Source organism: Melospiza georgiana, chromosome 5 (assembly GCF_028018845.1).
Source record: "Melospiza georgiana isolate bMelGeo1 chromosome 5, bMelGeo1.pri, whole genome shotgun sequence".
In the NCBI taxonomy this organism is placed as follows: domain Eukaryota; kingdom Metazoa; phylum Chordata; class Aves; order Passeriformes; family Passerellidae; genus Melospiza; species Melospiza georgiana.
Genome location: NC_080434.1, coordinates 8,349,149 through 8,370,538, shown reverse-complemented (window position 1 = coordinate 8,370,538; position 21,390 = coordinate 8,349,149). Strand labels below are relative to the sequence as shown.

The 21,390-nt window shown below is 36.4% G+C and overlaps 1 protein-coding gene across 1 annotated transcript in view; it reads left to right on the top strand.

Annotated features, from left to right (window-relative positions):
• GALNTL6 (polypeptide N-acetylgalactosaminyltransferase like 6) overlaps positions 1–21,390 on the top strand; it is a 431,047-nt gene that overhangs the window by 164,963 nt on the left and 244,694 nt on the right. The window contains exon 3 of the mRNA XM_058024028.1: positions 11,186–11,324. Within this exon, the coding sequence (XP_057880011.1) occupies positions 11,186–11,324 (139 nt within the window). The remainder of the gene's footprint in view (positions 1–11,185; positions 11,325–21,390) is intronic.

Here is a 21,390-nt window from a genome sequence, read left to right as displayed (position 1 = left end):
AGGATAAAATCAACACAGTAGAACATCAGTTTCTAATCCTTTGTCGTAATTTCTCTCACTATTGTAAAGGTATTGGTTTACTATTTAAGCAAGTGCAGGAAGAATTAAATTTTAAATATATGCAGAAACAGTTTCTCTAAGTTAAATCACATGACATGCAGAGATGAATGAATAGCAAGAGAATAGACAAACAAAGTGGGTTTTTTCCTCTGTGGAAAATGTGAGGTGTGGTGATTTTTTTTCTTTCTGCTTTTCTAGTTTTAAATATACCTGACAAATTTAATGGTGTAATTTCTGGTAATGCATCTGAAACAAAACCTACAATTAAAGGAGGTCTCTGATTTACATCCTATTCCTTTGTTACCTATGGTTATAGAGGGCTGTGAATTCTTGCTCTCTTAACATGGTTGCTAAAGATTTTTCTCCTCAAAAAATGGATTTATTGAGGGGCTCATGATCATACAGCCATAAGTAGAATTCAGAGTGTTATGTGCTGCATAAATACATCATAAATCTGCATAATGGCATTTAACTTTTTTTTTAATTTTCTCAGTAAGAAAGAAATTTTTAGGGACTTTCTTTATATACACCTGAAATTTTGAGCGGTGTACATGTGAGCCTTTGGGCTAGTACTTGACCCATTTTCTATCTGCGATAAAATTAGAAAGTATTGTTTTGGGTCAAAACCAAAATTTTTAACTTGAATGTCTAGCCTTTATTAATTTTTGTCAAGTTCTATAATTTATATAAGATTTGGAAAAAAATACTACAATTAAAAAATTTTGGCTTCCAAAATTTTTTTTTATTTGCTTCTCTTAACCCAGGTATCAACAATTTTTTTTAAAAGAATCAGAAAATACTTTTGGCTGAATCCAGACATCAGTTTTCAATAAGTTAACTTTTTCAGAAAAGTTCCCAATGGATATATTAGGTTCCAACTGAATTGTGCATAAATGTGGCCTTGGGATAAATGTTTAGTTGTGTTCTGTAAGTGTTAAGTTGTCCTTTTGAATAGAAAATATTTTAAACTGATTAGTTGAAAATTTGTTCAGATCCTGGCTGAAGGTGGTTCATGAAGTCTCCACTTCTGCCTCTGCATGATTCTACAGCATATACTGACTGAAAATTTCAGTTGACTTTAGTACAGGAAATTTGCTCAAATTTGTGTCAGGCATTTGAAAAATAGTTGGAATTTATTAGACTTGTATTATTCAAAAAGATGTGAATTGATGGGAAGGGAGGAGAAGGGCTGTGGAGAGCTGTGCTGAGCTCAGAACAGATCAAGCATTAACTTTAGCTCTCCTTACCACAGGAATGTCAGTCAGTTGAAAGGCTCTTCAAAATAAAAAATGCATTTTAAACCATTTTAGAAACCATGCATTTAAAAATGAGTGATAAAAGGCAATACTAACGATTGCAGCATTAGTATCTTTTATAAGAACAAGGAAGGGCAGTGGCTGGGAAGTGCAGTGATAGGGAATATATGGAGCAGTACATGTAGTATTGAAAGCTTTCACGAGAGTAATGTGTCTGATTTGCCAAAAGAAAACGTGAAAAAAAGAAGGACATTGAGATTCAAAGTGCTGCTTTGGGTGTGACAGAACAAAATGCATTTTGTTCTAAGTAAAGCAGAAGGACTTAGGCAGGCCAGTCCCAAGAACTTGGCATCACTTATCTCAGTTGTTCATCTGGGTTTTGTTTTGCTTGCCTTGATGGTAATTCTTATATCTCTGAATTTGTAGGGGTGCCTGTTTTTTATATTTTCCCGAGTACTTATTTGCTTACTCAGCTTATAATGTATAAACTTGAACAGACCTGAAAAAGCAATAAACCATTTCTGTACTACCTGAGAAACTTGCAAACACTGCTTGCTTATTGGCATTCTTCTCAGATTTGCAGAAGGAATAAGTTTGTCCTTGTCACTGAGTCACCATGTGGGGAATCAGATGGCTGAATTCTGCTTCTTGGGTCTGCCTCAAACTTTAACTGTGAATATTTACTATCTCCATATGTAAGAATGGTTATTTTATATATATGTATGTATGTATATTTATGTATTTGTTGCTGGTTTTTTTGCGGCTGTTCATGGTTTGTTTTGTTGCAGGATTTTTTTGTAGAGGCCCTACAGGTTAAATCCAAATTTACTGGGAGTTGTGACATCTCATGTATTCTTTGGAGGACATACATCCTCCTGCTTCATGTACAAGAATGACTGCATTGTTACTCACACTCATTTTTTACAGGTTATTCCATCTTCATGTGGCAGCCACAAAGCCAGTTTCTGGGGCCAGTTTAGTTTGAATCAATGAAAAAAAAAAACAAGAAGAATTACATATTAAGAAATTTGTTCCATGGAACATCCTATTTTTTTTTTCCTGTGATAGTATATGGTAAACATCACATGGTAATAATATGTCTTATAATGAAGAAAAATAGAGGAGCAAGGATAACTCTTATGTTAATTACAGCTGTTATGACCCTATCATTTTGTATTTTGGAGTTTTCTGAACCACTATCTGTGCAACTGTAATTTTGCATTAATTTTGTGGATCTGTTTGCTTCCTGTATCTAATCCTGTTATGAACATTTTTGTTTGAGCTTTTTCGGAGTATCAGCTTGACCATACACATTAATTAGTAAGACTTCTGGTATTAGAGACTATTAGAAGGCCATTCTTGACACATTTTATACTAAAATGAATTAATTCATTTAAGTATAGAAACAAACACCTTACCATTATTAGTAGATTTTTTTTCAGGTCATGTTCCATAGTAGATTCATTTTATCCTAGCAGGTCCTTCAGTTACTAACTGAAACTGTGAAGCCTTTTTTATGGTTGAATTCTGTTTCTCACATGCTTGCTTATTCAGTGTTTGGCTCTGATTAATGGTCTACAGCCAGTCTAATGTTAAATGAAAAAAACATTCTGGTGGCTGTGGCATTTGGTGATAAGTAGTTAGACTAAATAGAAGATGTACTGTGCATCCCTTGGCTACAGAGTTATGATTAGATTCAGCTCAGCCTGCAGAATGCTACTGAGGATATTGCTTCTCTGCTGCAGTGATAGAGCAACTCATATCAAACCAGCATGTGTTGCTACTTATCTTGCATTGTACACTGTGGCATTCTAAACACACTGGACAAACCAAATAATGCAGTCTGTTTTTTTCTTTTATTTTTGCTAGATTTATTAAAGTGGAAATGAGGGGTTAGAATGAGTCTTTCCACTCAGCAAGCCATTGTAGTACTTGCAGCAAGTTTTAAAAGCCATAAATTTTAAGAAAAATTATATTGCTTCTTTTTGTGAAATTTTTATTCAAGCCTTTGGACAGTTGACTTTTCAGGGTTCTTATGCAGTCATTCTTCTGCTAAAACAAAAGAATCCCACTGGTTTAGCTCGTGATATATTTTAAAGCAATCACTTCCCTCAGACACATACACACTGTAATTTTACTCTGCAGTGACGATGTTGGAAATTTAAAGGCAGCATTTTTAATGTTTCAAATGAATGAAAAAGGGGAGGGATACTTTAATACTCCATAAAGCACAGGCTGTAAGATTTAGAAATTAATTAGTGATTAATTGAAAATTACTAATTGAAAAAATGCACATATTTAAGATAAACTACAGTTTCCTGTTTCTGAATAAATAATTTCATATTGGTTATTTGAAAGATACAGAGTTGGATTTTTCTAATGGCTACCTGCATAATTCACTTTTTGTGCTGGGATACCACTGCCAACAGTAAAGGCCAGGTTGTATTTTAAAGTGACATCTAGTAAAATGCCTAGATACCTGCAAGAATTAATCTCAAGAGCACTTAGAGATTAATTTTATTAATTAATTATTATTTAAGATTTTTATTCTTGCAAATTAATTAACTCAGCGAACAGTATTTTATTACTGATAAACAGGTAACATGTAAGAGCTAATCCCTAAAGTTATAACAATAATAATTTTTCAATCCTCTTTGTCAAGGCAACAGCTGGGCCAGCTGATGTTTCCCCATTCCTGAGCCAAAGCCTGCCTTACTCGTGGGAGCTGTGGAGTCCTGTGAGGCAACAAGCCCCAGCTGAAGTTTCCAGAGCTTTGTGCTGTGACCTGGGGGTTTTGACACTCTGCCAGATGTTGCTGTTGCTTGCTCCACTTGGTGCACTCGTTCATTCTTCTGCTCACTGCCACTACTGCTCCTCATTTTTGTGCTGCTCAGCCCGACCCTCTGTCATTTCGTTTCCACTTTAAAAAGATGCACATGAAATGCTAGCATGTCCTTGATGTGTACTGAATATTGGTAATCGGCGTCTGTGGCTTCATGAAGTCCTAACAAAAAAATGTTGTTGCATTTCTTCCTTGCAGTTGGACCCACATCATACCATGAAGAGTTGGCCTAGGCCTGTTAAGTCTGTGGAAATCTGGAAATTATATTTAATACAGTTACAAAGCTGTAATTTACTTTTTTTTTTTTCCACTTGGACGTTCTTTTTTATAAAAATGCTTCTCAAACGTGTAAAATAAGTTCATCTGAGAGGTTCCTATTTGTGCTTCTCATTCCCTCCCCTGGAAATGCTTTTCCTGTACCTGCTTCCTACCCACTCTGCGTTCAGGAATGGCAGAACACCTCACTACTATAAGTAGGGATTTCATTTTGTGTTTGTAACACAAAATGAATCCTTTAAAAAAAAAAGGTTCCTTTAATTTTTATCTCATGTGAATGATAAGCAAACAATACTACAAAGATCCAACTACACTACAATTTGAATGCACTCTTCTAAATTTTTTTAGGGATCGTGTTTTTCTCTGTTGGTTTTATGTTTGGTTGATTGAAGGTTTTCTTGGACTTTTGTTCTTGTGGTTTGATTGTTCAGCATTTAGTTCTGGATGTGAGAAGGCAGTCAGAGGACAAAATTTAAAGTTATATGGTTTTTCTCCCTTCTTCTGCCAACCTGTGCTATTTGTATAAAACTGTTGCTGAAGAGAGAAGGAATTTAGTTCATGTTTCTCCTGCTGACATCATATTACTGTAGCAGCAATCCAGAGAGCACAAAGCCTCATACTTGCTCCCGATAACATCTCTATACCACTCAGCAAGGACAGCATGATCCTTGGAAAAGAAAATCTCTATGTACTACTGTCATATGAACATAGATTAAATACTAGGGACTTAAATGCTTTCTCGCAGAAAACTGAGTGAATTTTTGACTGTTTTCTGTAGTAGTTTGATATTGAATCTGTAATAAATGAATTCTATTATATATTTATAAAGAAATCATTTATTCTTGCTTGAAAATTTATTGTTCAGGATTTCCTTGACAGGGTTTTTGCGTAAGATTTGATAACTTCTGTAATGCTAAGAAAAAGCTTTTTATATTGCCTCAGACCTTGACAGTTATGTAATAAATAATTAGAAGTGTTGTAAATCTTACTGTAGTGCATTTTTAAGCTGCTACAAGGTAGTGATAAAGTATTTTTTAAAAGATACTTTTGATCCTATTTCCATTGATGTAAAATCAATTTAATTCCTTTCCCTATAATATGAATTTGGGTAAGGAAATTGTACAACTGAGATACTCTGAGAAGTTTAGGAAAAGTAGAATAAACTTGAAATAAATATACTCCAGTTTCTGATGCAATTTTTATTGGCTCTGAGGGAACCTTTAGTCAGTTCTCCTCCTATTTCTCATAGCATTCATAGAAATTTAAGGTTGGAATCCATCTTAATAGATGACCAGAGCTGTATCAATCATCTTTCTGAGGCATGTTATCATTTCTTGCATGCCTATACATGTTCCCTGGATTGCCTATTCCATTGTTTTACTATTAATACAGTTAAAAAAAAATGTTCTTTACTTTCAATCTGAAAAGCCATTTTATGTACATGTAAATATACACCTACACATTTTTTGCAAGCTGGGTAGTTCCAGTTGATATGAAGGAAATTCATGTGAGAAATGCAGTTTTAATTTTCTGTCTCAGTAACAAATTGTCGAAGATCATTCATGCATTTATTAAGTTAAAATTTTCATCCATTTTATTGGAAATTAACATAAATGCGAAAAACCACAAAAGCATTTGCTCAAAACAAGCAACTCCTTTTCTAATATGAAAGGAGAAGGTCATTTCTGCACCCTGCCCTCCTGTCTGTGAAAAGGAAAAATAAGGAATACAATTATTTTTCATGGTACTCAAATGGAAATTCACTTCCAAAAAAGCAGAATGTGCTCACAGTTTGAGTTGCTAATCTGTTTTACTTATCTAAATAATGTGAAGTCAATCTCTGCAGTGAAAGATGGGAGACTTATAGACAGCTCTGCACTACGAAAATTTCAGAAATTATGTAAAATACCACAGATTTCTTTAAACAGGATTTTTGCCCTCTGACTTGGTCCGTTGCCATATCAAAGATCAAAAAGGGTTTTTTTCATGAATATTTCATGAATATTTATGTGTCAAAATGATGAAAGATCTGACTTAAGTGTTTTTGTTCTGTTGCTGATCTTTATTTCCAATTTTACTTTCACACTCTTTCTTTGAGACTGAGGTGTGACTGCATTCATTTGGAATTCGTGTTTCTCCGTCTACCTTTGCACAGTCACTCTCTCCTCAGGGGACTTCATTTCTGTATCACAAGATTGCTCTAGGACAAGATTAAACATCTGTTCTCACTGTGAAAACTTCTATGAGAGGGGATGAGCTTGGAGTCTATGTGTGATGAGCACAGCCAAACTGTCATAGGTTCTCAGTGGAATATTTGGAGATAATTCCTAATATATATTTGAAAGAATGGCAGAATTGACTTATCCAAAACAATAAAATGCACTACAAGTAAGAAGACTTAATTATTTATAGGTTTACATAATAAAATAAAATCTTTATGTATACTAAAGCATTTAGCACATGGAGAATTCTTATTCCCTACTACTGTTTTAGGGTCAAAGCTTGCTTGAATGCTTGAATTAAAGGCTCTGCTTAAATACTTATGTGAATTATAGTCTTGACTTGGTATGGCTGGGTAGTCATGCCTGAGTAAACTAATAGCAGTTAGTATAAACAGTAAATAATTCAGATTTGTACACAGTTCTTCCCCACAGACAGTGAATGGCTTATGTTCTTTATCCACTTGGTTTCCTGTGTTAAGATGTCAAGCAGTTGCTTAACTTATTAAACTTATATGGCAAAGCCATTTTCTTACCATGCCTGCTGAATTATAAATGAAGTTCATCTGAATTATAAAAACAAAACCCCAAAAGAAAACCCAGAAGTCCCTGAAATGAGAACCTGTTGTCACTTGATTTGTTGTTTATAGTTTTAAGCAAGGTCCCCTATCTATTGCATATGGAATATGCAGCACTCCTGTTGCATTTTCAAACTGATTTACTGTTGATCTATTTTGCCAACAACATCTCTGTTCCCTTTATAATTATAGTACCTGACAACTAATGTGGCTGATCCAGACCCATTATTTTTGTACTGAGTATACAGAATGCTTTTTTTTTTTTCTTGTTTCACCTTAATCATCTTCCCTTTGAACCATCTGTTGAACAAGAGGGCTAATTCTCCTCCTGCTGTATCTGCATTATATATGAGCAGGAGGTGCCTAACTGAGGTGTCCTTGAACTATCAGTTATCACAAGTTGTCAAGCATAGAACTGAGCATTTTTAGGGCTGGGTATACAGTGTATGGTTTCCCAGGAGACTGTAACATCCCTGAGTAGGGCTAAAAAACCCTTGTAGAGTCTCTAATATTGGCCAAGCCAGTACTTTATCTCGATGCCTTCAATATCTTACTTTATCCTTTTTTTTTATGCGAGTACCTATGGAGAGTCATTTTAAGATGGTGTATTAGAACCCTTAAAATAACACAGTACTAAGCAATGTAGAGATGTGAACTCCAAAAACATCACAGTGCCTTAAGAGGAAAACCTAGCATATTTTCATGCTTGCTTACATTGATTACTGAAATTAAAAATCAGACTAATAATTCTGTAATCACAAAGGTAAGACAGCACTGTATGAATTAAACATTGCTGTGAGCTTCCCATGCAGTGGAGCATTTGATGGGATTTTTGGGCCCGGTTTGAATCTATATGTCATTCTTGTACTATTGGGTTTCTCCCTTCCTTGACAAATCAAAATCCTCAACTAAAACTTCTGATTGTCCTTAGCTTATGAGGTTATTTTTACTTTGCAATTGTAATCCAGCCTCAGAGATTTAGTATCAAGTGTTAGTGCTGGGTTGGTTGTATCTGTCACATTTAGATGAGTCTCCTTTTGGATATAAAGGGGCAAAAAATCCATCATTTTTTACTCAGTTCCTCCAGTACTTTATAGCCTTGTTGCACTTTCTGTAATGCTGTTTTGCCTTCAGACAGAAGAGACAGGATAAGAGGGCTTACATCTGTCTATCAATAGATTTAAAGCAGTCTTCTGTAGCCAGTAATTATACTTAAAATTATACTTAATCAGGGTCCTTTTCACCCGAATTTTACTCTTCTTGCATTGTGAGATTTCCCCTTTTTATCCTGGCATATAGGCCCACCTCCAAACCACTGTGCAGTGATGGAAATTACTGTCAGACATCTAGGAAGGTGAATCAGTGACAGGAGAGTTTTCTGTGCTTATGATGTTTTTTTTTAATGCTGGGTAGCTCATGCACTTTTCTCTACAAAGGGAATCCTTCAAGCCTAATGGTCACCAAAAATTGTACTGATTTTTTTAATGCTTATCTTCTCAGCTCTCTATTTCTCTCCTTCCAAGGTTCTTCATAAGGAATGGTCTCTTTTTACCAAAGCTGTTTCAGAGAAATTAGCAAACTGCTTCCAGCTGGATCTGATAGATGGCTCTCCTAGCTAATGATCCCTATTTAATCAGGAGGAACTGCAGCGTGAGAGAGCAGGGAAACAAAAAGCTGGGAGAAATACTTACGACATTTTAAAAAATGCATAAGCCTCTGTTTGTGCCATACATGGGTATTTTGCTAAAGGAATTTTGTTGGGACAGAGTAATGCTTTGCACCTTCTAGTGCACTTCATGGCTGAACTCTACTGCATAAGTGCAAAAGCAATTTGGGCAAATACTTAAACAGCATGGTAGGGGAATGTTCTGCCCATTCCTGAGTTGATCTAGATAACAACCATGCTATCTATGCTTTTGGCTTATACACAGTGATAGTGCTTTTTATTTGATGGGGAAGAATGGAAAACTGTTTTAAGAATGCTTGTCTTCAGTTTCACTGGCAAGGGACATTATGAAGAAAACTTTTAGGACAAATACTCGTCTGCTGAGGAGCCAAATGCACTCGTTTAAGAAAAGCAGAGCAAGAATCCACCTCTCTTCACACAGGGTGAATAGCTGGAATATACAGAAAATTTTAGAGTAAAAAATTATTTGCAATAGTATGTTTTAATCATACAGGTAATTTATTTCAGAATGTTCACAATATTAATAACTACCTGGATAGAACTCTTATTAATAACCAGTTAAAATATTCACTTTTGGCTTATGTAGAATATATGCTGAAAGAGAGGTGCTAAAATTTTTATGTCTTTGGTTGAATGACATTAACTTAGTGTTACTTTATTATGAATCATATTTGATACAATTATGCCATTGAATTTGGAGTAGTACTTTGACTCATTAGCTGCTTTTATAGAACCATAGCTCCTCCCCATTATTAGTATGAAATCATAACGAGTCACATAGAAGCTTAGTCTCAGATTTTGGGTTATGTTAGTGTGTTGCATGCATTTGGGGATAAAAATGACAAAATACCTATTAGTAATGAAACAGCATAAAGAGAAAGGGTTTCCTGATAAGAATTAATTCTCCCCCCCCCCCCTTTTAAGTAACAGTAATTGTTTTCATTAAGAATTTAAATGAAGTTGTAAATATATGCACAAATTTTAGAATAAAAAAATTAAAATTTTAGCTGGAAAAAAATCTAAAATTGAGTCACTACAGCACCTTTAATTGCATATTCTGTGTTTTTAATGTCTTGTGCTAGTGCAGTGTGAAATAGGGGCACTAACAGAGCCTTATGGGCGTTAAGAATACCACTGGATGTTTGCTCAGCCTCTGGTTGCTTTCCTCTTCATCCACTCCTGTAGCTGCTCCTGATTAGCTGAGGATCACATGCCCTGGATCACTTATTGAATCCAGCTGATTAATTTCTCTATAAGAGCCCAGGTAAAAGGAGTATTTTCTTAAGAGGGAGCCTGGTGGTAGACGGACAGAGAGGTTATAAACTGATCAATGAGATGTAAAGGAAAGCATATGTTCTTGAGAACCTGTGTAGGCTTGAAGGGTTTTGAAACTCTGAAGAGTACATCCTCTGCAAGAATGGGAAGAATAAAAGTAGTTGAGAAGATTTGAAGCATTATATTTTCTGATTTTTTTTTAACTGCTTCCTTTTTTTTGGTTCTCTGCTCTCTTGCTGCAAGAGGTAGAGGTATAGTAGCCTGAGGTAGGTACTAAGCAAGCCAAGTGACTGATGATGAGAACTAACTTGGGAATAAAAAGCTGGACTAAAAATTCTGTGCTTTACTAGGGAACAAGCAGATAATTTCTTTGGGGAAACACAAAGTGACCAGTTTCTGAAACCAGCTCCACAGTGCTGTGGTGTTAGAAACACTGAGTACATCTGTCTTGTCCCTAGGAGTGCAAGGGTGTTCAAGGAGCCTGGAGCAAAACATCTGGTTTCCTTATAGTTTCTTCTGGAAGGCTGGACACCCTAAACTTCAGTGCTGAAGTTACATTCTGAAAACATGAATTGGTGTTAGGTGTGCTGTAATGTAAAATAACTCAGTAACCAAGTTCCTCATAGTAACCAAAGGGCATATCACTGCAATTGATCCATTTGTGCATAATTTTGTTATGGAAAAGAAAGGTCTTATCTTAATTTACTATTGAATTTTTTTCTATATAAAGTGGCTTTAACCTGATTGTGTGTCTGAGTAGAGGAAAGTTAGATGAATTGTGTGACATCAGAGGGGCTTTTGAATCTTGCTTGTACCTGCTTTCTGGTTTTGTATTGAAAGTAACAGGAGTATTGCTAAAGACATTGTAAGGGATTCCTTTGAGGTGTTCCAGGCACAGTGTACTAATTGAAGTTCAGTGTGACTTCTTTTTGTCTTCGTAGTACATTTTTTGCTGTCCACTTGAGGTAAATAATTGTTTTGTTTTGTTATAGGGAAAGGTGAACATGGGAAACCCTACCCTCTTACAGAGGAAGACCATGATGATTCTGCTTATAGGGAAAATGGCTTCAACATATTTGTTAGCAACAACATAGCACTGGAACGGTCCCTGCCAGACATCCGACATCCCAAGTATGTAAACTGTTTCCTGGACTATTTAATCTTTAAGATTTTATCTTTGTGTATCTCTAAATATATTTTCTAGAAAGGTAAAGCATAACCAGTCAACACAAACCAATAATTTCATTTTACAGGAACTGGAAAATTTACCACTGTTGTTAAATCATGTGCTCTGTCTTTTAAAGTGACTTCTCATCTGATTAGTTACACATTAAGAATATAAAAGGCCTATTTTCATTACAGAATGATTTTTATTAAATTTCTGTGTAGTGAATTGGGATAAAAAGGATTCACATAATTTCTCATGTTCTCATTTGGCTAATAGCTGCAGATCTTTGGGCTGGGGAGCTGAGTGACAACTTTTATATAATTTTTGTTGTGATTGTGAAGTCTTTCTTCTGTTTTGTTACATAAAAAGTTAAAACAATGCAATAGCTGCTGAGTGCTGATACATCAGCTGATTTATGCTGTGTAGAATTGTGTAAAAAAAAGAACATGCATGATGAGCAGACAGAATTTGGGGGCACGTGGTGGCATTATTCCCTAAAGCATTAATACAACACAGAGAAATGGGATTAAGGTTATTCTGGAAAATAACCATTGACTTAAAATTGTCATAGAGCAAACCTGAGTTGCTTTTCATGTTGCTTAATGTTTGGCTCCTTTATACAAAGAGTAGAACTCCCTATCTGTGACAGGAAAAGGGACCCTATTGCCATTGTAGGCTCCAGGTTCTTGTCCTCTAGAGTCATTCTGAAACTGAACTCTGAAGAGGGAGCTGATTTGATTGTCTCCTTAGCTGGTATTTTCCCACTCTTTTAATTGGATGTTATGCAATTAGTGTACGGGGGAAAGGTGAGACTAAACTAGTTGTCTCCATGACTGTGTTTGTATTTTCCTGCAGATACAATTCTCTCTCTTATACAAAGATCCATGTTAAGATATTGTCCCACTTCTTATTTTGATAGGAAAAGTTGTCAGAGAACACAGCGGAACTTCACAGCTTGACAGAAGCTCTCAGTGCAGGGGGAAGAGAAACATCATGGCAGCTAGCACATTTTTATGCCAAATGTGCAACTGTCTTTTTCAAAGAATTAATACTATATAAATATTTGCATAGTAAGAGTTTAAAAAAAGAAATTCACAGCAGAGGAATTAACCTTTTTTTTAGAGATGTTTCTAATTAAATTTTGATTGTTAATTGCCTAATTTAATTGTTGCATTGTTTTGAGAAAAAAAACCTGTTTCTCTCTTAATTTGTAAACAATATATTAGGATTGTTTGCATAGGATTAAGTAAAAAGAAATATATTTTTGTAACAAGCTGTATGTTTTATATACATTCTTTACATTCTGCGTTGACAAATTAGCTGAAATGATATAATGAGTGCTTCCAAGAAGTTTGAGTTCAAATGTACAGCTGTATAGCATTGAAGCTGTGGTAGATTACATTGTTACTATAATTGATGTGTTCATCAAGCAACCTCCTCTGTTAGCAAAACTGCAGAGGATAATGATTAGACACAAAAGGAAGCTGTCAGGCTTGTCATCCCTTTGTGCTTTTGTAAATTGGATTTTTGGCAACTTCTTTCTCACCTGCTGCTGTCCTCGCAGTCCGTGACATTTCCGTGCGTGTCCCCAGAAGTGATGTGTTGTCAGAAGTGACGTGTTAGGAACAAGTCAGTGCCACACCAGACTGCCCTCTTTTCCCCTGCACAAGTCTTTTTCTGACTTGCTCCTAAGCATCCCATTTGGGAAGCTTGAGGTGCCTGCATTGTTTCCATGTTCCAATTCAGCCAGGTTCCTGTGGCATTCAGTAAAATCTCCTGTGGTGGGTGCTTTAGTAGTGTCCTGACTCAACTGACTGGAGTCATGGCCTTCTAACCTTCCTCATGTTAAACACATAATACAAGTAGCCCATTAGTTAATTGGCTGTATCACTTACCATCTAGAGATAAAGAGAAAAAATGTTCTTGTGCTATAATTGCCTACTAAGTAGTGTCTTAATTAAGGTGACAAAGCTGGGCTCAATACTTTTGATGGCCATACCTTGAAGCAAGTGTATTTCTTGAACTTCCAAGAGCCATGGAAGTCTGACAGTGCTTTCTGACCTACTGTTAGAAACAAGCAAATCTCTTGGCCGCTGTGTGTTAAGTATGGTCACTCTCAAACTGCACTTGTTTGTTGAAAGTGTCTCCTCTCTTCAGAAGGGTGTATGAAATGCAAAATAGTTCACATTGTGTCACATGACATTGTGCTGGGTTTGGCTGGGGTAGAGTTAATTTTCTTAATGAATTTGTGTGTCGTCTGTGCTAGAGGCTGGGGCTAAACTGTGGCGCTAATAGAGTTGCTTTCAGACAAACTATTGGAAAACTATGTAATTTCTGTCTTTAGAAAAGGGTTCTCCTCAGTAACATAGCAGACAAATCAGGTGTGGTATTGCAGGCAGGTCTAGTTTGGCCATCTTTTGAACGTTTTAAAGGGTTTGGCTTTGTGGACCTTCTAACTGCTTTGAGGCCTTTAGCTGTCATCTTATGCAAATTTATGGGAGATGCTAGTATTGTAAACCTTGAGTTTTGACCCTCTGTCTCTATTTAGTGTATGCCATTTCCACAGGGAAAATGGTTGTCTTCTGCTGAAGATGTATTTCCTGGAAATACTGTCTCTGATATATTTTATAGAACCAAATAGGATGGTTTTATTTCCCTTAGTAGAGAAAATCCACAAAATTAGCCTTCAAATGCAACAAAACTGAGTGGTAAATCCTGTAATTTGAATAAAAACTTACTTAAATTGAAACAGCAGCTGCATTAGTTTCTACATTCTTCTGAAATAACTTCAAAAATATTATATTCCGAAGTCAAACCAAAGAAACTTGAAGAACCACTTACAAGTGTTTGATTTTCTGGGAAGTATGCAAAGACAGCAGAAAAAACTTGTTCTTTTTAATCCAAATAAACTTTCTTTTTCTGAGTTTCTTGGGAATTTGGGCTAAGGATCTGCAAATAACACCTTCTGCAGGGGGATGGATGGAACTAAACAAATGCTTAGATGATTGAGCTCTCAAAAATTCAAGTTTTCAAATGTGTTTAATAATACTCTTTTGTTTTTCCTGTGATATTTATAATGCTTCAGCAAGATGCTATGATTGATTCTTCTTTCCTTTTTAAGGCAGTAAAATGCATGTACTGTAAAAAAAATTGTGTGGTGAAACATTTAACTTCTATTCTAAGGCTGACTTGACCTTTCCTGCATCTATAATATGTTTTTATTGCATCCTTCTAATATCTCCCATGCTTTTTTCTGTCTCTCATAGCTGTGCTCAAAGAACGTTTTTTCCATTTCTGAGTGGTGTTTGATGTCTTGTTTCTGTTCCACTCTTGTGTGAAAGCCTTGGCACAGTGGGTGCCAAGCTACATTAGCTAATTTTCTGTTCTCTGCCCACCATCACCCATGTCTTTAAGTTTAAACAAAGAAGCAATCACAGAAAACAACTTCTTCTTTTCCCCCTCTAATTCTAAATAACAATCTGAAAGAGGCTTATCACCTTAGTTTATTTGGTTTCAGGACTGATTTAGTGAAAATAAGAGTTCTGGTCACGCAAAGTGAAAGCTAACATTGAGTTTTGGGTAGTATTGAGAGAAAGCAATGGAATTGATATTTAGGGGTTAGAAATTCTATACCAATATAAGAAATATTTCAAAACCCAGAAGAAGTTTTCTTATTTTCATTCACTTCTGTTTTCAACTGCTTTGTGTAGTCTAGAATATAACAAACCTGCAAATGCTAGGGAAAAAGTTGGCAGTATTATTTTCTATTGTAGAAAGAGAAATGCTACTTATTCTAATAGTGAATGTACCAATTGAAATTAATTCTTATCTTCTCCACATTATCAAATTTTCTGCTATTCATACCAGCTTTTCAAACAAATAAAACTGAATCTGACTCGCATTTGGAATAGCGTTCTAAATGTGATTTTAATGAGACTTGGGGGAAGGATTGCAATCATCTAGTCTGAACAGTGAATATAAATTTTGTGACCTATCCTATTTCAAGTTCCTAAGTCTTTTTATACTAGACAATCATTTTTTTAAGCTTTTCATTATTGACTTAAGAAATTAAAGTTAGTCCCTGATACCAATACATTTGCAAGCTTTATAATTAAAATACTTTGTTTTGTATGTTTGTATATTTTAATTTCAAAACAGGTCTCCTTTTATCTAAAATTTGTAGATTAATTGCTGATAACCATATCCTGGAGTGCATCAAGCACAGCATTGCAAGCCAGTCAAGGGGGGGGGATTGTCCTGCTCTGTGCTGGTGCAGCCTCACTTGGAGTCCTGTGTACAGTACCACCATGTAAGAGGGATAAAAAAGCTACTGGAGAGCATCCAGAGCAGTATCATGAAGATGAAGGATGTAAAGGTGAAGCTGTATGAGATGTGGCTGAGGTCACTTGGTTTGTTCAGCCTGGAGGAGACAGAGTGGAGACCTCATTGCAGTCTGCCTCAGGAGGGAAAGAAGCTGGGCAGGCCTTGTTCTCTCTTCTCTGGTAACCAGTGGCAGGACTATAAAGAATGGCATGAACTGTGTCAGGGGAGGTTTAGGTTGGATATTAGATTAAAGGTGTTTTTTACTCAGAGGGAGATCAGGCACTGGACCAGGCTCCCCAGGAAAGTGGTCACAGCACCAAGCCTGACGGACTTCAAGAAATGTTTGGAAGATGCTCTAACACAAATGGTGTGATTCTTGGAGTGATTCCTGTGCAGGGCCTTGCTGATCCTTGTGATTCCCTTCCAGCTCAAGCTATTCTATGATTTTATGTCTTGGTAGTCTTAGATCAGATGTGCAAATACTCCCCAGTTTGCCTGAGTCATCTATCACAAGAAATCTCATTCTTTTCAGGTTTCCCTTAGATAGATTCACTTGGTAATGAAATTCTTAGCATTCTTCTTGTACATTAAAAATGTCCAACCTGATTATTGTAATGTCTAGTTTTTAGCCTGTATGGGCTGGAGTCAGTGTTTCTAATACTTTTCTGCTGGTCTTGCTGGTGATGTGTGAAGTTCTGGCCCTTCACTGTCACTTCCAGCAATATTCCTTTTTAGAAGTCTGAACTATGCTCATTTTTCTTAGGCATTAAATTTTTCACAGCCTTCAGAAGAAATGCATTTTCATAATCAAAGCGTGTTTAGCTAAGGGCTGGTTACATCTTCTGTGTCCTGAACAGTAATGAGGTTTTATTTCTTTCTAATAACAAAACCAAATTTCATTCCATGGATTCTGCATAACTGAAACTCCTTTTCAGTAGCAGAAGCTGAGAGAGTGCCTGAATGGTTCTCTCTCAGAACATTTGAATGCAGTCTGGTTGCTCTCCCTTGTATTTTTAAAAGAGGCTAAAATGAGTATGTAATGGGATTTCTCCAGGCAGTATGTTTTTTGATTGGCTCCATTTTTGTGTTTCTTTAGAGTAGTTGCAGAGTTAACAGAGTTGGAGTTGTTCTTAATCTCCATGTTTTAGTACACTTTGCAAAGAGTTCTAGTTTTACTAAACTCATGGGAAAGGGATATAGTTAGGTACATAGGCAGGCAGTAGTAAATATCTGAATCTCCTAAAAAACTAATTATTGCATTGTATTCAGTTACTTTCTTTTTATAAATACAGTGCATTTGTCACAATCTAGCCTCTGCATATTGTCCCTAAAACATAAATTTGTCTTTAATCCAATGCTGCAAGATAAATTCCAGTTAATTCCCTCTGCAGTCTATCATCTTAAAGACAGGCTTGGGTTGTCCTGCCTTGCTAAAAAAAAAAAAAAAAAAAAAAAAAAAAAAAAGAATAAATTAACTATTTAAGTATGCTGAACTTAAAAATATTTAACAAATCTTATTGAAGTAATTGGTTATTTCTGTTGATCTGTTGAATTTTTGATGATATGGTGAAGAAGATACAAAGATAGTAGAAGGCTTTTTCTACTTCTCATTCATTTTGGGGAATCAGAAATGTCTTCAGGCACACATACGCATTGCATTGCTTCATATTGCTGATAACTCGTATTAGCCTAATTTATCTGGCCACAGAGAAACCTGCTTAAACTCAAGGTGTGTTTTCAGTGGGTAGTAGAAAAGCTAGAGATTGTTACTGTGCTTTTCAAACTGTTTTGTGTATTTGCTGAATTATGTGAAAAGTCATGTGGTCCAAAACATGATAGGCAGTGTCCCCATTTCCAAACCCGACCAGATCGTTCTCTGCAGTTGCTGCAGGGCATCCCATTTGAAGTGCAGCTCCTCAAAACAGGATCAGGAATATTTTATACCCAAGAAAACCTGTGGCTTTCTATCTCTGTCATGCCTGCTGTCACTTTCTCTGCAGGATATGTATTGATAGGAACAAATAACATGGAATAATTCCCAAGTGTTTTCTGGGTGCCAGTGTGTCTTTTTTTTTTTAGGGCAGCAGCAGCAAAATATGGCCGAAGATTGATGATTCCTCAACTCTCCTTTTATTGAGAAATGGGCTGCAGTGTTAAATAGGCCAGTGGGGAGAGTCCAAGCCTGATGGGACTGTTTCTGTTTACTGAAAATTATTTGATAAAAGAAATAATCTGTTTATTCACATGGAGAGAAGTAGTTCTCATGTATTTAGATGCCTTCATGTTCCTTAGACTCCAGTAAATCCTACCACACTGCTGAGAAGATAGCAAGCTGCAGTAAACATAACTGTGAAATCTGAACTTAATGGGGACAGGAATTCTGAAGAATATTTACCCTCCAGCCAGTTCTGTACATCTGGGATAGCCAAGTCTATTAGCATTTGGCAGTGGTTAAAGCTTGAACTTCTAACTGTCAAATAATACAACAGTAAAATTGGAAAGTACATCCAACTTTGCTAAGATTTGTGTGGAATGGGGGATATTCTGGGGTTTTGTATCTTTGAAGTTCATAGGTGATTGAAGAACATGATGATATATGTTGTTAATATAGTAGTTTTATGAAGAGCCTCAGTACACCTTACCTCAGTAAGGTTGTACACTCTTGGCAGTACATTCTCAAAGGCAACACAATTAGCTGTTGCACCTCATGTAATAAAGGACAGCAGATGTGCAGCAATGCAGGAATGGAAAAACAACTTGTATTTTGCCTGATTTGATTGTGAGTAAGCTTCTTGAGCTCCAATTTTCTGAAGGCTGTGCTGGCCACAGGATGTGGTAGTAGACCTGAGAATTTACTGACCTTGTTGGCACATGTGGTCCCTGAGGCCCAACAGCTTTTTGGCAGCATTTGTTCCCTTGCTTACCAGTTGTGATTTCAGCATTACAAACACTGGTCAGATCTAGGCCTGTCTTGCCCATTATCTGTTTTATTGTGTACAGGTGTGTTGAGAGGTGTAAGGCTGACCACATATTGTAGTGAAAAGGAGAGGTGAAGTGGTATGGTAGATCTCAGAAAGACTGTCTTTGAAAATTACGTATTTTATGCTTAAGCGAATTGGACATAGTAAGTCCATGGGCCTGAGGGGGCGTACCCCTGAATGCTGTGGGAACTGAGCTCTGTTTGAGGCTCGTCTCAATGCTCTTGAATGATATCACAGCAATTGAGAGAAGTACCTGAGGACTGATGCAAAAGTGGCTGAGGAGGGAGGAGTGGCTGAGCTTTTAGAGGGTTCCTAGGAGCCTATGGGGTGCCTTTGGAGTATAAGGGCAAGTGGTAATAAGATAACTAGGAACAGAAATTTAAAGGGTAATTGAATGTCACAGGTTGGTTTTTTCCCGAAGTAGTTTGCTTTAAAATGCACTTTGAAGTGACAAAAACCTGAATTCTAATCCTGTTTCTTCTTCAGCTGTGAAAATGACCTTAGACTCGAAATAGAGGTTTGTTATTGATGATCTTTTTATTGATGGTCTTTTTATTGAGGTCGGCCTTACTTATGAGAGACAATCAGATAAGTATGCTAGGGTTGAATTAATGAATTTTAACTAGATTTTTTTAAAAGAGAAATAACACAGTGTTTTGAGGGTGTTTTGTTTGTGTGTGCTTGTGTATGTAGTAAATAAATTGGTCTGATGTTATTTTTGAATTCACAAGTAACAAAGTGCAAGGTTAAGCTAAAATATAATTGGAGTATTAGGATGCCTTCTTATGTGCACTTGCTAATGAGGAATTTTGCAATAGTATAAAATGACTACATGTATTATTTCCCAAGCCTCCTAGATTTCATACATATGGTGCGTAGATAAATTTCTTAAAATATATTCATCATTTTTGAAATTTATAACATCTTCCCACAAGTGATGAAGATTTTATAAGTCACTATATCATCAAACAAAACTCTGTAAACATAAACGTGCTTTATGTCAATAGAGTTTATCTGACTCTTGGGCTCTTCCCTTGGTTAGAGGAACTTTTTGGTTTGAAGGACAAAGCAAGGCAAATTCAGACTTTGATTTCTTCAGAGACAGAGAGTGCTACTGAAGAAACTGTACATGACAGGCCAAAATGAGGCAATTTGACATAGAGTAACAAGCCCCTAATTCAGCTCCATCAGTTCTGATGAATTCCATGCTGAGGGAAGTCTACATAGAGCACAGGCCTTTGCCTCCTCAGTTCCCAAGACACGTTGATAGTGCATTTAATAGCAATTTCACAAACAATTTCTACTGTACAATTTATTTTTCTTCTTTTTCATGGAAATCCTACTTATGTTTTGGAGGAGGTTTATTTGTTCTAGTAAAGTGTTGTGACATTTATTGAGGCCCATACGCAGTAATGCCTGCTTTCTTCCCAGCTGTGAGTCACTGTGAAAATAAAGATTACTTTCCCTGCCATCAGCTCACACCCAAGCTAATTTTACAGCCTTGTCAAATAGCAGGAGAAATTACTAGTTATCACTACTTAATCAGGCTCAGCTGACAAGACTAGATTGGAACAGAAACATGGTGTGACTGAAGCTTGTTGCTGTAAATTTAATACTTTGACAGGCTAGGACAATTACTATGTAAATTTCACTGGGAAATGTTTTGTTCTGGTAGCTTATAGAGGTCTTGTCCCTACCTGGGGGCCCAGTGGGTGCTGTAGTTTCTTTTTTAATAAAGGCAAAGAAAAGGTCAGATCTGAAAAAGCAGCTTAGTTAAGAGAGCGAGAGCTGACAAAGCCAGTGGGGGGGGGGAAAGGTTGAAAATCTTTGTTTTACTTTAACTTTCTCTGGCACTTCCTATAAGAGAAGAAAATTAGAGGTGGGCTACTTTTGTGATCCAGAAATTGCAGTAGTAGGCTGCTGCTTTGTTTCCTAAATCCAGCAAAGGGATGTCTGTGAGACACTTAACTTCTCCTGTGTTATTATCTCTCAGGACAATTTTCAAGGCTGTGGATGTGTTTGGGAGGCACAGAGCCTGGTAACTGACCAGAGCATTGCCAGTGGTGTCCCTTAGGTGCATAAAACATTGTTGATATGTCTACAGGGTCAAGCAAATTGCTGCTTTTATGAATCAGCTTTTGCTGTCAAGTGGCTGGAACGGTGCCAGCACAGCTCTCCTTTCTCATCATTTTAGAAGCCTATATTCTTTCATTTTGTCTTCTGCAGAGGCAGTATATTCTGCATCTTTCTGTTAACTGTGAAGCTGTAAAGGGGGATGATTTGGAAGTTCTGCATCTTTTCTTAAACTCATGTGATGAGGACATTTTTGCCCCCCCAAATATAAGTTATCAGGGAAGCAAGCAGAACTCTTATTCCTTGAAGCAAAAAAATACTGCTATTTATGCCCAGTAGAGTAGGCTAACATACAAAATGAAATCATAATACTCTTAGAATTTTTAGTACTGAATAAGAAATAAGTGTGATTTTAACTCCTTTTCACTGCTCTTTTTATGAATAGTCATCCTTTCAGGTTGTATTTTTAAGGTGCCTCCTGCAGATAGCTTCATGGTGTTTCTGGAACAGTTTTTTTTCTTCCTCAGGCAGGTTAATATTTCAGAAATAGAGCAATCTCTTGCTATTTTCTTAGCCTTCTGAAAGTCTCCATGCAACTTTGAAGCCAACTCTGAAATTATTTTGTGCAGAAACTTGGTTTTGATTCTTGTTT